The following is a 14,165-nucleotide window of genomic DNA, read 5'->3' on the forward strand; positions in this document are numbered from 1 at the left end:
GCCTCTCGGAAAATTTCAACTGCATAATCTGTGAAACGTAAATAAAACGTGCAGACCATACTTTTCACTGTATATTACTGTACTTTCAAAAATTAAAAGAAAAAATATTATTATAGAAAATTACAAATTATTAAATCTATTTACGAGTATAATAATTAAAAATTCTGAGATCAGTATATTTTTCTTAAATACATTCAAGCAGATATATTTGTATACCAATGTCTAGCTTAAACACATCCGTATTTTTGTAATTATTTAAAATTGATGATCTCTTTTACCTTTTAATGTATCTGAAGAAAGTGATTAAAATACTAGAAGAGTAGAAGAAGAGAAGGAAATACAAAACAGTTTCCGTTTGATAATGGTAGGTAGAATTTAATGATCCTGGAAGAAAAAGCACGAACAGTTATCTTAATTTTGAGTAATTAAAAGACAGTTTATTAATTTTATTTAATTAATAAGAATTAAAAGAAGAAAATAGTTACTTTTAATATCTTTACAGTGTATTAATATAAATTTCTTTAAAATATAAAAAATAAGCTCCAAAACTATTGCATAACGTCCCCGGCTATTAATAATAAAATTTAAGAAGATCTTGTAGCAAAAAATAATATATATATATATATATATATATATATATATATGTATTTTAGAGGTGAAAAATAAATTTTAAGAAATATTTTTCTAAAAATATTCATATCTAGGTTAAGCTTACAAATTTTTTTAGGTAAAGTATTCTCTAAATTTAACATCCCCTCCAATAAAGGAAAAATAAAATAAAGAAAAATATAATTTTCAAAAACTTTTTCTGAATTTTAGGTTCGGGTCTAGAATTTAAAAAAATAAATTGTAGACATTTCTTGATAGCTTTATATGTGAAGAATAAACTTTCTAAAATGTTTGAAAAATAACTAAACCGAAGAGAAATAGAACAAAAGACGTATATTTCAAATTTATGAGGGGAGTTAATTTTTTTTTAAAGAAAGAAGATTTTTGTATTATTTATATATACATTGTAGGTAACAGATGTCGTTCAGTAAAGTTTTCTCTAAAATACCTCTGAAGAGAATCAAAATTGGTTATTTCGCGATATCCTCCCATCCCCTTAACAAATTCTGAGTAAAAATTAATATGATCACATATATAGAAATATTTGACCCAAATTTGAAGAAAATCTGTTACGCCAATCATGAGGTATAAGGCCAAATGTAATGTGATTCACATACGTACGCACATACTTACAGATGTATGTTTTTTTTGTCTGGATGAATTAGTTGGGCCCTAAAACGTAAAGAATTGCGAAAAAACTGACACTCATTTTTGACATGATCACCATACTCCTCTTTAATAAATCTATTCTAGCTATATTCATCGGAAGAATGAAAATTTCCCAATAAAAGCAGTTTAAGAATTATTTTGATAAATTAAATAAAATTAAAATAAATTCATCTATACGTTTGAAAATCTTGATCATAAATCTAGAGTTTTTACAGATATTGTTTAATACAAAAATTAAAAATATTTTATGGTTTTTATAATTTGAATTATCAAAAGCACTCACTTTACTTTTAATTAATTTATCAGTTTCTCTCACTACTTTACTTATTTTTTTAAAGTGAAAATGGTAGCTTTGAATTAGTCAATTTTAATTAATTACTTTTTTCATCATTATACAAATATAAGTTTTTCTTGATTTTTACTTACGAAACGTTAACTGTATCAACAAATTACTTTTTTTTAAATAATATTTATCGATGATCTATTCTTAATAAAATGCAGTTAAAGAGTTATACAATGTGAAGTTCATTAAATTAAAACTAAGTTAAAAAATGTAAAAATTGATCCGATCGTGCCATACCACCCACTATGTACGATATAATTCTTGAACTTCCTTGTTACAAACTGAAAGGAAGGAGTAACTCAATAGAGGTACAAAGTCTATTAATCACGCAGCAGGTCACAGCCACATTGATCGTAACACATGAAGAGGACAATGGGTGTATGTAACACGTCAGGATAACATAAGCTCACGACTGAAGTCACAAGTTTGTTGCTATCCGTGATCAAGTTCACTACGTAAACTCTGTAACCGCTGTGAGTAGTCTTCCGAATGTCCACTGATTCTTAAAAGGAACAAAGAAGAAATCGATGATTTACAAAAAAGTAAGAAAAAAAAATTTATGTTGTTCAATAGTAATCTTTTTAACTCTCTAGAAAATTACAAAGAAAAATAGGTCTATTAAATGCTTATCAACTTCAAGTTAATTAAGATTTTTATTAGGATTGTTATGAAAACTCGTAAAAAAATTACTTAATTATAACAATTTTTGAATTACGATTAAATAAAATACATTTTTTAACACACACGCACACATACATTATGTATACTACTGATTTAGTAGTATGCTTCTATTAAATTTTGTATCTTTATGAATGGATTGATTTGAGATGTAAACATCTGATTTTATTTAATCATAAGCCAACTGATTTCATAAATAACATTAGGAAAAAGTCTTATCCTAGTCAATAATCGAACCAAGAACCTTCACTATAATAACCAATCATTTTATGAATTGTTTTACCCGGGCGGGAAGGTATTTTATACTTCTTATAGTATAAACTATATTTGAAATGCCATGACAAAAGAATCGCTTTAAAAATATTTTAAAATAATGTTAAGTTCAGATAGGTAATACAAAAACATGCAGGTAAAAGTAACATTCCCAGCGGGTATCTCGAAAACAAAATGTTTGCGTAAAACAAATTTTATATCATTATACTCTATGCATGTTACATATGGTGTAATGGTCAATTAGATTTATTTAGTAATATTAATACTGATATTACGTTACATACTGGAAATTTATTTTTTATAACCATTCAGCTCGTTATAAATAAATATTACAAACTGTAATATAATTCCGTATTCTCAAATTATGAAAACACATCTAAAATTTGTTTTGATAAATCTTTTATTTTACGATAAACCTGATACTAAATAATTTTGTGTACTCATTAACATTATTTGGCTAAAGATTTATTTATACAAGCTGTTATTTGTATATTAGTATGTTAGTATACTGTATTTATTATGTTTATGTATTAGTTATTAGTGATATAAATCATTTCATACCAATAAACTATTTCTAAACTTGAATGTACATATTTTTTTTTAATACGTCTTTCAGTCATACTTTAAATATATTGTAGAATATATTTAAAGATATACAATATTTAAATAACGCATTCAATATTTTTTTTTAATAATTAATTTGTTGTGTTAAGAAATTATATATTTGAATTTGCTATTTAGTATCAAATTTACTACAATTAATGATGGTCATAATGATTATGACTATCATTAAAATGATAAAGTAAATCTCTTTTAGGGGAGTGACCAAAGTTGTTTACAATTCGACGGGCTTCGCATGCTAATTGCTTTATTAAATTTGGCTTATCGAACAAAACCGAAAAACCAGATTTATGAAGATTTTACCAGACCCACATATAACTTTTCACTTTCTTTGGTACGCTTGGCATGGAATAGTTTTTGAGAAGTAATAAATTTATGGATGTAATTTGTACTTCGTGACAAATTAAAGGACACCTTAACAGTGTATAATTTATTTTAAAGTTTTATGTATAATTTAAATAAATGTAATTAAAATTATTTAATTAGCCTCAGATTTACCGTTTAGACTTCGATGAACATCGTATATGTCATTCTTAGGTCAGACTATAGTAATCTGAACTATTAATATGTTATGCATACATAATACCGTTTAACAATATAATATAGTATTTTCTTTTTCTAAGAAATAATTTCTTTTTAACAAAGAATTAAAAAAAAATACAGATACTAACAAAATTAATTTGTGATGTAAACTCAATTTAATATTATCTTGTTTATGATGCACAAAAATCATTTTTACCAAATTAAATTCTACGTGTATTAAAGCTGTACTATTAAAGAGAAGTTGTATAAATTTTATTCATTATGGTTTCACTGATTTACAGAAAGATTAAATTAATACTATTTATAAATTCTAGCTGGGAGTAGAAAGGAATGAAATAGTGTTGGTAAAAGGAACCTATCTAAGGGTCGATAACATACGATGATAATCTATTTATTTAATAATTTTATTTAAAACTATAGTAAATTAATAAAGTTACTAATATAAGAAACAAAATGTTTCATACATGAAGAAACAGCGGCTTTCACCTTTTAAAAGGTGTGAAAAATTAATGATTTTTAAAGTAAGAAAATATTACGCGTAAATGAAAAAAATATTTTTTTTCCTTTTATTTCCTTAAAACTGCAAAATGCAGAAAATAAATATTAACAACGTTTAATAACAATAGGAAAACATCAAAGAATATACAGAAGCGTAAAAGAATAGAAGAGAGAAAAGTCAATCGGTTCTTCTTTGTAAATTACTTTTCGGAATAATTTATCTAGACAGACCAAAGGAAAAAAGGAGGTGCATGCAAACTAGTAGATTGGAATACCAATAGTACAATGAAATACCGATACGTGAACTGCGATAGCCTAAAATAAAAGCTTGTATGGTCGCTGACGAAAAAGTGTATAGGCCTCTATAGACGTTAACACTGAGTAGCTGTTGATTTAGGCCAATACATATGTATTGCAAAGTTTGATTTTTCACCTAACCTTTCGTGATAGCTTTGAACAAGAATTTTGTCTAGTCGCATATAGGACGGTATTGTCGGATTCACTATTATTATTAAAAACCGATGTATATTTCGTCAGTAATGTTATGATTTAGTCCAACTATACTATATACTGTATGATTTACTTAATTATATTGTGCGTTTATAATTCAGTGGTCTACAAAATCAGTTTAAAAAGTGATGACATTATTATTCGTCTAGCCGTCAAATGTAGCGATTCATTTTTCCTATACATGACTTATTTTTTTAATTATTATATTACCTGAAGTAAACTACAGACAGTAAAATGTCTCTTTTGACCCAGGGGACATGTCATGGAGCCAGGACGACGATGAGATGGGTTCATGCTCATTAAATACATCGTAGAGCATAACATGGCAAATAAGAACTGCTATTAATCAGGCTCTCCTTTCGTACAGCTTTGAACATTATAAACTAACTTCCAAAATTCTGAAGGAAGACAAAAAAAAATTAAGAGGTCAAGAAATGGCCGTTCCACCACTATATATCCTAAGTCTGTTCTTAGAGAGACCATTCAAAAAGAATTTTAGTAGATTTAAAGTTATACAGAACTTTAACGTCCGATCCAAACTTAAGAAGTTTTGATCGGACGTTAAAGACGGAATGAACACAAACAATAGCGTATTATGAAAGCTAGTTTCTGTGGATGCTGGAAAACTCTGCACACTTGCTGGGAAGTTATAAATGTGTAAATAATACAGAATCATCAAATTAAAAGAGATTGACAGAACTCAAGGGGGCTCTGTAATTTCAGTAAGGAATATATACTGAAGCGCTACAGAGCAGGATCACTAAAAATTTGCAACAAGATTACTTTAATATTAATGATGTATTTTCTCTGTATTACTAGAATAAATTCATAAAAATACTCAAAAATCTTTATTTAATAAATTTTATCTAATATAATTTTACCGTCGCTTAAAAAAAACGCAAAGATTTTGTTTAAATTTAAGAAGTAAATGAGGGATAAAATGAATCCTGTGAAAACGTAAAAGTTACTTAAATAATTAAGAATTAGTTTTATAGCTGAAAACTTTGCATCTGCGACTCATTCTCCTGCTAGCTAGTTCAATACTTTTTCAAGCAGCTACTGCCATCTAGCGGTTTAAAAGTGTATTTCTTTGAGTTTTACTTTGCTGAATATCGAATCAACAAAGCATAAAAGTATTTTAAAGATACAGTAATATTTTTTACATAATACTGTTATATAAATTCACATAATACTGAAATATTTCAATATTTTAAAATAATAATTTTTTTCTATTAAAAAACAAGATAACAGATTAAAATTATATAAATAAATAAAAATATTAACATCACAATATAACAAGAGAAGTACCGAAAAATTATATCAAAACAATAGAAACCTTGCCGTTACAAACAATTATAAAAAAAATTACCAACTTATTTAAATATAAAAGAAATTCGTAACTATTAGATTTTTAAGATGCAGACTAGTACTGATTAAAATAAATGGATCAAAACAATGAAATTTTTTTTTTTAAATTACGTTTAATGTTATCATAAATTGTAATATTTTTAAAATAGAACATTGACTTAAGTTATTTAAGCTTTTCTAGTAAAAAATAGTAAACTTTAAAAATATGTAACACTTTAGAATTCTGAGTTCCAAAAATGAGATTCACGGTTTTCAGATTCAAAGTAGCTTTATAGCAACAATTCCTTTTGTTGCAAAATATTTATAATTTAATACTATGCGTATTTGCAAATAATGGTAAATTTACTGTATAATTTTTCTGCAATATCAGCAGAATCTCTACAAAATATATTCAGTTGCGTAGGTACGTAAATAACCAGTACATACACATCGTACGTGTGTATGAATACATTTTCTAACATGCGTATGTATGTGCTTTCGTTATGAACTGTAACAAATAAACATACGCTCGCATTCATACGCATTTACTTACAAAGAGAGACTGAGAAATATAAAATATTAAATCGTGCTTTAAGTTACCTTACATAGAGGAGTCTTTTTTCATTAATTTTTTCATTGTTTTTCTATCATATCCGATAGAAATATTCTATTTCTACCAAAATTTATATATATATATATATATAAATATATATATTTGGTGAAATTTCAATTACACATTCAATTCCACACTTTATATAACGTTCTAACCAAAGCAGAAAGTATTTTAGAGATTAGAAATCATAATATTCATATTGATAATTAGGTTACACATAATGAAAAGTATGTATTTTTAAGTTCATATTTACGAGGGTTATTTTTTTTCAAGGTCCGATCGGTCGCGAAATAAAAACCCGCGCAAAAATCGGATGAACCTTTGCGCATATGTGTTGCGCAGCGTCTCTAGTATGGCCTTCTATTACGCCGCGTAACTTCGTTTAGTTCAGAATACACAGCTAGCACGTAAACATGTCTACAACAATAGCATCTCCCGCCAAGTGTGAAGTGCGTACGGTAATTCGATTTCTTTAGGCTGAGGGTTGTAATCCAGCTGAAATTCATTGACGAATAAGTAATATGTACGGTGAAACTTCAATGAGTGACAGCAAAGTGCGACAATGGTGCAGAAACTTTAAAGCAGGACGTGCAGATGTTCATGATGCAGGCGGTCAGGGAAGGAAGCGAGTGTCAACGGATGATCTCGTTGAGTGAGTGGATGAGGCAATTGGAGAAAGTCGTCGGTTCACAATTTCTGTATTGAGTAATTCGTTTCCTGAAATTTCAAGGTCATCTCTCTACACCATTATGAATGAGAGACTTCAGTACCGCAAACTGTGTGCAAAATGGGTTCCCAAGATGCTGTCCGACCATCACAAAACAATGAGAATGGTCGCCTCTCTAACGTTTCTCCAGCGCTACCACAATGAAGGAGAAGATGTTTTGAACAAAATTGTCACAGGGGACGAGACACGGGTCCATTCCGAAACTGAAGAAACAAAAGAACAATCCAAACAGTGGATGCATTCTCATTCTACCAGTAAACCAAAGAAGTTCAAGCGAACCTTCTCCAACAGAAAGTGTGTATGGCTACTCTGTTCTGGGACCGGAATGGAGTTCTCTTGGTGGAATTCATGGAACGTGGCACGACCATAACTGCAGCCTCATACTGTGTGACTCTATAACGTCTACGAAGGGCAATTCAGAATAAGCGGAGAGGAATGTTGTCATCAGGCATTGTCTTTCTCCATGACAATGCTCGGCTGCATTAGAACAACATTTTGGCACAGACATCGAGCTGCAGACCAGCGTAGAAACATGGTTGAAAACACAGGCGGCTCCATTCTATGACCAGGGTTGGAAAGTTGGTACCACGCTACGACAAATGTCTAAATCGGAGTGGCGACTATGTAGAGGAATATCGTAACTATGTAAGTACTTGTTACAAATAACAAATTTTTTATTTCACTGTGGTTTTAATTTCGTGACGATCGGACCTTGAAAAAAAATAATCCTTGTAAAATTTTAATTATGAAAAGTAACGAGAACGTTCTTTTTTTGAGATTACGGGCCTCGACTGAGGCTGCTTTGCCCTATGAGAATTGAAATTTGTAGCGTATGAAAAATGCCATTGCTGACCGGGATTCGAATCCAGTACCTCCGGATGAAAGGCTGAGACGCTACCACTCCGCCACGGAGATTGGTAACGTTTTATTTTAAATAAAGTTATTCTGTATTGTTTCTATAAACGTTTGATAAACATATTTTTACTTAATAATTTATTTATTTCGCTGTTTTAATCGCAATTTACCTACTTGTAAACATCTATTTACCGCTATTTGATTTGATAGTTAGGGTTACATCAACGGAACTGCTTAGGAATTATTGACAAGACTAGTTGCTATACTTAAGCTTCCAGTCCGTTGTATAATACGTGAGCTGAAAGTTTCCCCTCGTCATCTGCTGTGTCTAGTGTACCAGTCACTGTACTGCACTTGTCTGTTGTGATTTTGCATTTTGTATACAAATATGTTATTAGTAATCGGATGTCTTCTTGTTAGATAGTATATACAACAAACCCCGCTCGCCCGTCCAGCCAACGCCAGCCGACAGCTAGGTTGACAATAACAGGGGGAACCTTCAGCTCACTTGAGTATAATTTCAATAAAAAGAAAGGAATTTAGATGAACAATAAATGATTGAAGATAGTTTTATCTCCGATCCTTAAATACTGTTTAGGAAACAGGCACATTAAATTATATATGTTGTTTTATAACCGATTTCAATTTAAAAAAATATATATATATATTTATATTAAAAACCAAGATTATTCCCTTGCGCTCTCTCTATCATAATTTCCTAAGATAAACTTGAGTTTATTTGGGATTAGAAGGCTAACTAAACAGAGTACTTGTACTCATGTTGGATGAATGTAAGGTGTTTCTCATTATAATCGCTAACAAATTAGATATAGTAGGTTACATTTATAAGTATTATTTTTTATTACAAAGCTCACTTTGCTATTTCAATAAGAACATTTTTCTTTAAAAAAATTTGTCGTACCTATGAGAATAACAATAATTCAACCATTTCATAATCAAAAAACATTTGACTTTATTTTTGATATGACGCTTGCTATGGATTTTCTTGTGGAAAACCAAACATTTTGTTTCTATATAACCTAAAACAGGCACTATAATTTCATTTCGTATCTACTAAATTATTAACCGATAATTACAAATCGTATCGCCTATTGTGCACTACGCAAAGTAAATTGTTTAGCCGTATCGCAAAAGGTATTGTGCAGTAGTGCTGAAAATGATATTATTTTGAGAGTGTATTACTATTACAAGACTAGTAACAAACTTTCTTATACAGACATAATAAGAATTTTTATATGACGGAAATTTTCACATGTATCTTAAATATAGTATGTATCTCTAATAGTATGAATAGTAGTAGTCTAAACTTTTGACTAAATTTTAATTTTTAGTTAAATTATTCTTTTACACTTTGATAAGTCTAGTTACAAATTCCACAAGATGTCCTGGGATAAAGACTTTTCTGGTTTAATCTTAACAATTTTTTAATAAAATATTAATTCATTTGTTGCTCGTATATGTGCATGTATATGAGCGAAGACGAGTAAGTATGTTTTTTAAAAATAATTTTTATAGGTGTATTAAAGTAAATCACGATGTTAATTCATTTATTTATTGTTTTTTTATACTTTTTTTAGGATCCACTACATTTGGAGCTTCAGTATAACAACACTCTAAGATATTTCTACGAAGCGAGAAAATTAAAGTGAAAATAAAAACAGATCCAGCAGAAATTTTTTATTAAAAGTCATGCTGATTCGGCCAATTAATTACGAGACATAAGGTCAGCTGGAATAATTTTGAAAAAATCGGACATATGTAAAATGAAGAGAAGAGAAAAATAAAAATTAACAACAAAAAAATTACAATGAGTGAGTTTGAGCTTGAGAATATCTGGATGACAGTAGATTTACTGATAGATAATGAAAAACGCCGGAGAGATATGAAAATACGTGTTGAGGAGTGGTTAGATGGTATTGGTGCAAGAATCAGAGCGTCCACAGCTATGATTGGTACACCTACTTCAGTTGGCATACCCGAATTCCCTAACTGTTCTAATAGTTTTCTAAGATGCCAACCAGTGATGAAAGACTATTTCTTGGATTGCATGTAAGTAAATGAAAAATATTTTTGTAAATAATGTTGACGTTACAAAAATTATTTACTTCTCTGATCGTTGTCTAGAATAAATGACTTTGTGTAGAAATAAGATCTATTAACTATAACCAGCTTGAGAGTATATCTATATCTTTGATTCCCGTGGATGTATGTCCTGTGGATTTCGGTCTAGTGGATGTATGTCGAATCAGCCATGTTACTACTGAGATTACCGGGTCGGTTCATTTCTGATGTGATCCATTAACCGGGAAACAGTCACTTTTCTGTTGGTTTCTATTATGATATATGTAAAATGTAATACTCGCAAGACTATTATAAAAGCATACATTTCTAAATCTTTCTTAGGATTACGTGGAAAAGCCTACTTTGGTATGAAATTCTGAGGTAATATCACTGGGATCAATGGGAATTCAACGAGATACGATTATGATTCTAAATGATGTCGTGCAGTATCTGTTTCGTTTCATTTTACTTAAGAGAACACCACATTCATAAATTCTCACTAGTCTCCAAGTTTGCAAAATCATAACGGTGTTTGATCGTGAGGTGCGGGTACCTAACTCTTTCCACTTCCTCTAAGCGATACGGCTACCAGCAATCTTACATAATCACAGATTCTTAACCTAATTTTGCGTTTAGACTGTTTGGTCGGGAACTTCAACCAAGAACGTTAGGTACATTTGCTTACATAAATCTGCGAAAATTCATTTTTGTTGTATGCCCTTAGTTGTAACTGTTTCCTCGTTGTTCTTCCTTCAAGTAAGTAGGCAACTTCAACATTACCGCTGCCTATTTGATTGTCATTCACTTAGAAAGTCAACAATGCACATATATAACGGATATAATCGTACATCCTACAGCTAACGAAAAGATTTTTCTCATTTTCAGGGAGGTTACAAAAATCTACAGATACCAATTCCTCGCACAGAAAAAATAAATCGTACGATTATTATGAGGCTGGCTTTTCCTCGTAATAATCCAATCATTTGTCCCCTCATAAACGGCAATCTTTTTATACCCACGGAAATTTTATTTCCAAATGATACCTTCGAAAAGTACAACCTCATCTAGTGATTTGTTGTAAGCGAAGTACTTTATGTTGCTACAATAGCGCTACGACAGTTTGTTCTTCACGTGACGTTTCAAAGGGTTACGCGTTGTTTCATAGAATAAATGCTAGCAACCAATCGCTTAGTCTAGATAAATTTTAATCTCAATCCATATCTGATCAGGAATCCAATCGTTTATTAAAAGGCTGTTACCACTGCGATTCTTAAAATTCATAATTTTTGAAGTATTACCCCAACTTCAACATTTATTTAAAGAAAAGTAGTGTCGTTTAATGTTTATGTTAATCTTAGCAAACGTTACAGAACGTGAATTATGGTAATTATTGATTTACTAGAATCGGTATTATAATATTTAATATTAGACTGCTGTAAGTAACAAGAAGATAGAAATTGCAACATAATCGGGTTCTGGAATTTCCATTCCCAGTACTCTCAAACGAGATCTTCCGAGAGAAAAGTGATTTTCCTTTCATAAACTCAGATTAAAAAACAAATTTTGTCGATAAGTACCAACCTAATCGAATTAAAATCCAGCCTACAATCCGTAATATTTTTTAAAACGTCAAGCAGTATGCTCTTTTTGTATTAAAAGAAAATTAGTTTATAAATGGTGAAATACAATTCATGTATTCTTTAATTTTTAGCTCACATTAATTTTTTTCTCCCTCGTTCAAGCTTTTAGAGAAATATGGTACTGAAATTCATCAAAGTGGCTTACAAACGATAATAATCTGTAAAGTTTACTTTTAAGAAAAAAAAAACATTTTATCTCACTTTATTTTAAATATAATTTTATAAAATATTCTAAATGTTCGAGTTTTGTTGAAGACAAAGTGTACTAATAGTGTACTCAATTATACTCGTACCAGAATTAAACTTTCTAATACAAGAAAAGAAGGTAGTTTATGGAGAGATGCACGGTCAAGCCGTATTACCATTTAACTAACACACTTACGAGTAAATTAAAAAAAAAAGTTAAATTAGAAATAAAGATTAAGTTAAATTTAACAGTTATTTTTAAAACTACCTTAAAGTCACTTTATTATAGCACATTTACAATTTTATTTAGTTTATATTATTCATAGGCTTATCAAAAAAAATGTTTTGAAAATAATTTTTTAAATTAAGACAGTCATAGCTGAAAAACTTCTTAATTCAATAAGATATTTAATTATTTCATAAAATAAATAAGTGGTTTATTGATAAAAAATGTTATTAAATTTCTTCAAAAAATAAGAAATGTAATTTTTTATCTGAAAGAAACTTTGAATTTTTTTTATAAAAACTCTTCTTTCAGTATCTTCAAATCGTCTCAATATTAATAAAGATAATGATGTCATCATATTAGGTTGCATCATAAAAATTGTTCTAAAAGGTTACAGGTTACTTTTATAACGCAAAACCTCGAATAAAAAGAGGCACGTGAGCAAAAATCAATATTGCAACAGTATTTTAACATAAAAATATCCACTAAAAAAAAAAAAAAAAAACTGAATGAAATATCGTACAACTTAGATGATTTGCTGATAGGAGAAATAATGTATTACAAAGCTATTCACTGCGTATCAATAGTCTAGGATAATCAATAGTCGAGGATAAATTTGATAGCCATAAAGTTATTGTTATATATTTTACTTTGTTCAGTTTTAACTGGCATATTCTAATTAAAATTTTTTTCTTCTTTTTTTTAAATTTATTTGGACCCACCGGGTTTGTCTAATAGTGAAAATCATCGTCGCAAATTAATTGTTTAATAGCTGGTTCTAAGGTTCTAATCCTAAAAACGTTGGGCTATTTTTAAAGGAATTTGAATACTGGACAGTGGTTACAAGAGTACTTTGGTAGTTTGGGTTCAATTAACCATACATCTCGGAAATGGTTGGCATGAGTCTGTACAATATTACGTATCATTTAGATGTTATTCATATCAACCTCATCTCATTGAGCCATGGGGTTGCTAATTGTTCCAAAATTTAACAGATTGAAACGTAAACATTAGGAATAGAAAAAAAAAAACATTCAGATTGCTAGATCAAAAAAATGTTTTACTTTAAACAAGACGATTAAAAAAGAAAATTTCGTGTATTTTAAAACTTCTGCAAGCGTGAGTAATAATAATATATTAAAAGTAATTTACATATTTGAATATCTTTGCTTAGATGCATTTAAATTTAGTTCGTAACTTTCAGGAAGAAAAAATCGAAGTTAAAAAAAAAAAACGAGGCATTGGTGTTATTAGAATTATCAAAGTTTTTATGGTTATGGACATGTGAATTAATAAAAAATGCAGAACCACGACCAGCTGAATAAGAATTCAACAAGTTATCTATTAACAAGTTATCTAATGGTCTATCAGTTCCGGAATAACATTTTGAATTTTTAAGGCTGATAAAAAATTAACAATCCAAAAAAGTAACTTTTCCTACATCTTATGATATTATTTTTAAGTAACATTTCTTATCAGTTTTATATTTATTCGTATAAAACATTAATTTGAACAGTTGAAGAGATATGCTTTTATGTTACTTTTTTCTGAGATAAACGTCATACAATTAAAAGTAAATTGGTAGTCGTATTTGACGTACATCAATAAAAGACTACTTATTCTATATCAAAGAATATCGGCAGCTGAAATAAAATGTAACATGAAAATGGTTTTAGATATTTATATTTTGTGATAATACAATTTAAATCAAAACGTTTTATTAATTTGGTTACGCATCGGTGATT

At 29.2% G+C, this 14,165-nt stretch overlaps 1 protein-coding gene across 2 annotated transcripts in view; it reads left to right on the top strand.

Annotated features, from left to right (window-relative positions):
- Positions 1-1,962: 1,962 nt before the first annotated feature.
- LOC142318820 (uncharacterized) overlaps positions 1,963-14,165 on the top strand; it is a 191,526-nt gene continuing 179,323 nt past the window's right edge. Inside the window, exons 1-2 of one of the 2 annotated variants that reach the window (XM_075355331.1) lie at positions 1,963-2,163; positions 9,885-10,356. In XM_075355331.1, the coding sequence (XP_075211446.1) occupies positions 10,115-10,356 (242 nt within the window). In that variant the 5' untranslated portion in view covers positions 1,963-2,163; positions 9,885-10,114. The remainder of the gene's footprint in view (positions 2,164-9,884; positions 10,357-14,165) is intronic. The other variant, XM_075355332.1, reaches the window with a different exon arrangement.

Source organism: Lycorma delicatula, chromosome 2 (genome assembly GCF_047948215.1).
Source record: "Lycorma delicatula isolate Av1 chromosome 2, ASM4794821v1, whole genome shotgun sequence".
In the NCBI taxonomy this organism is placed as follows: domain Eukaryota; kingdom Metazoa; phylum Arthropoda; class Insecta; order Hemiptera; family Fulgoridae; genus Lycorma; species Lycorma delicatula.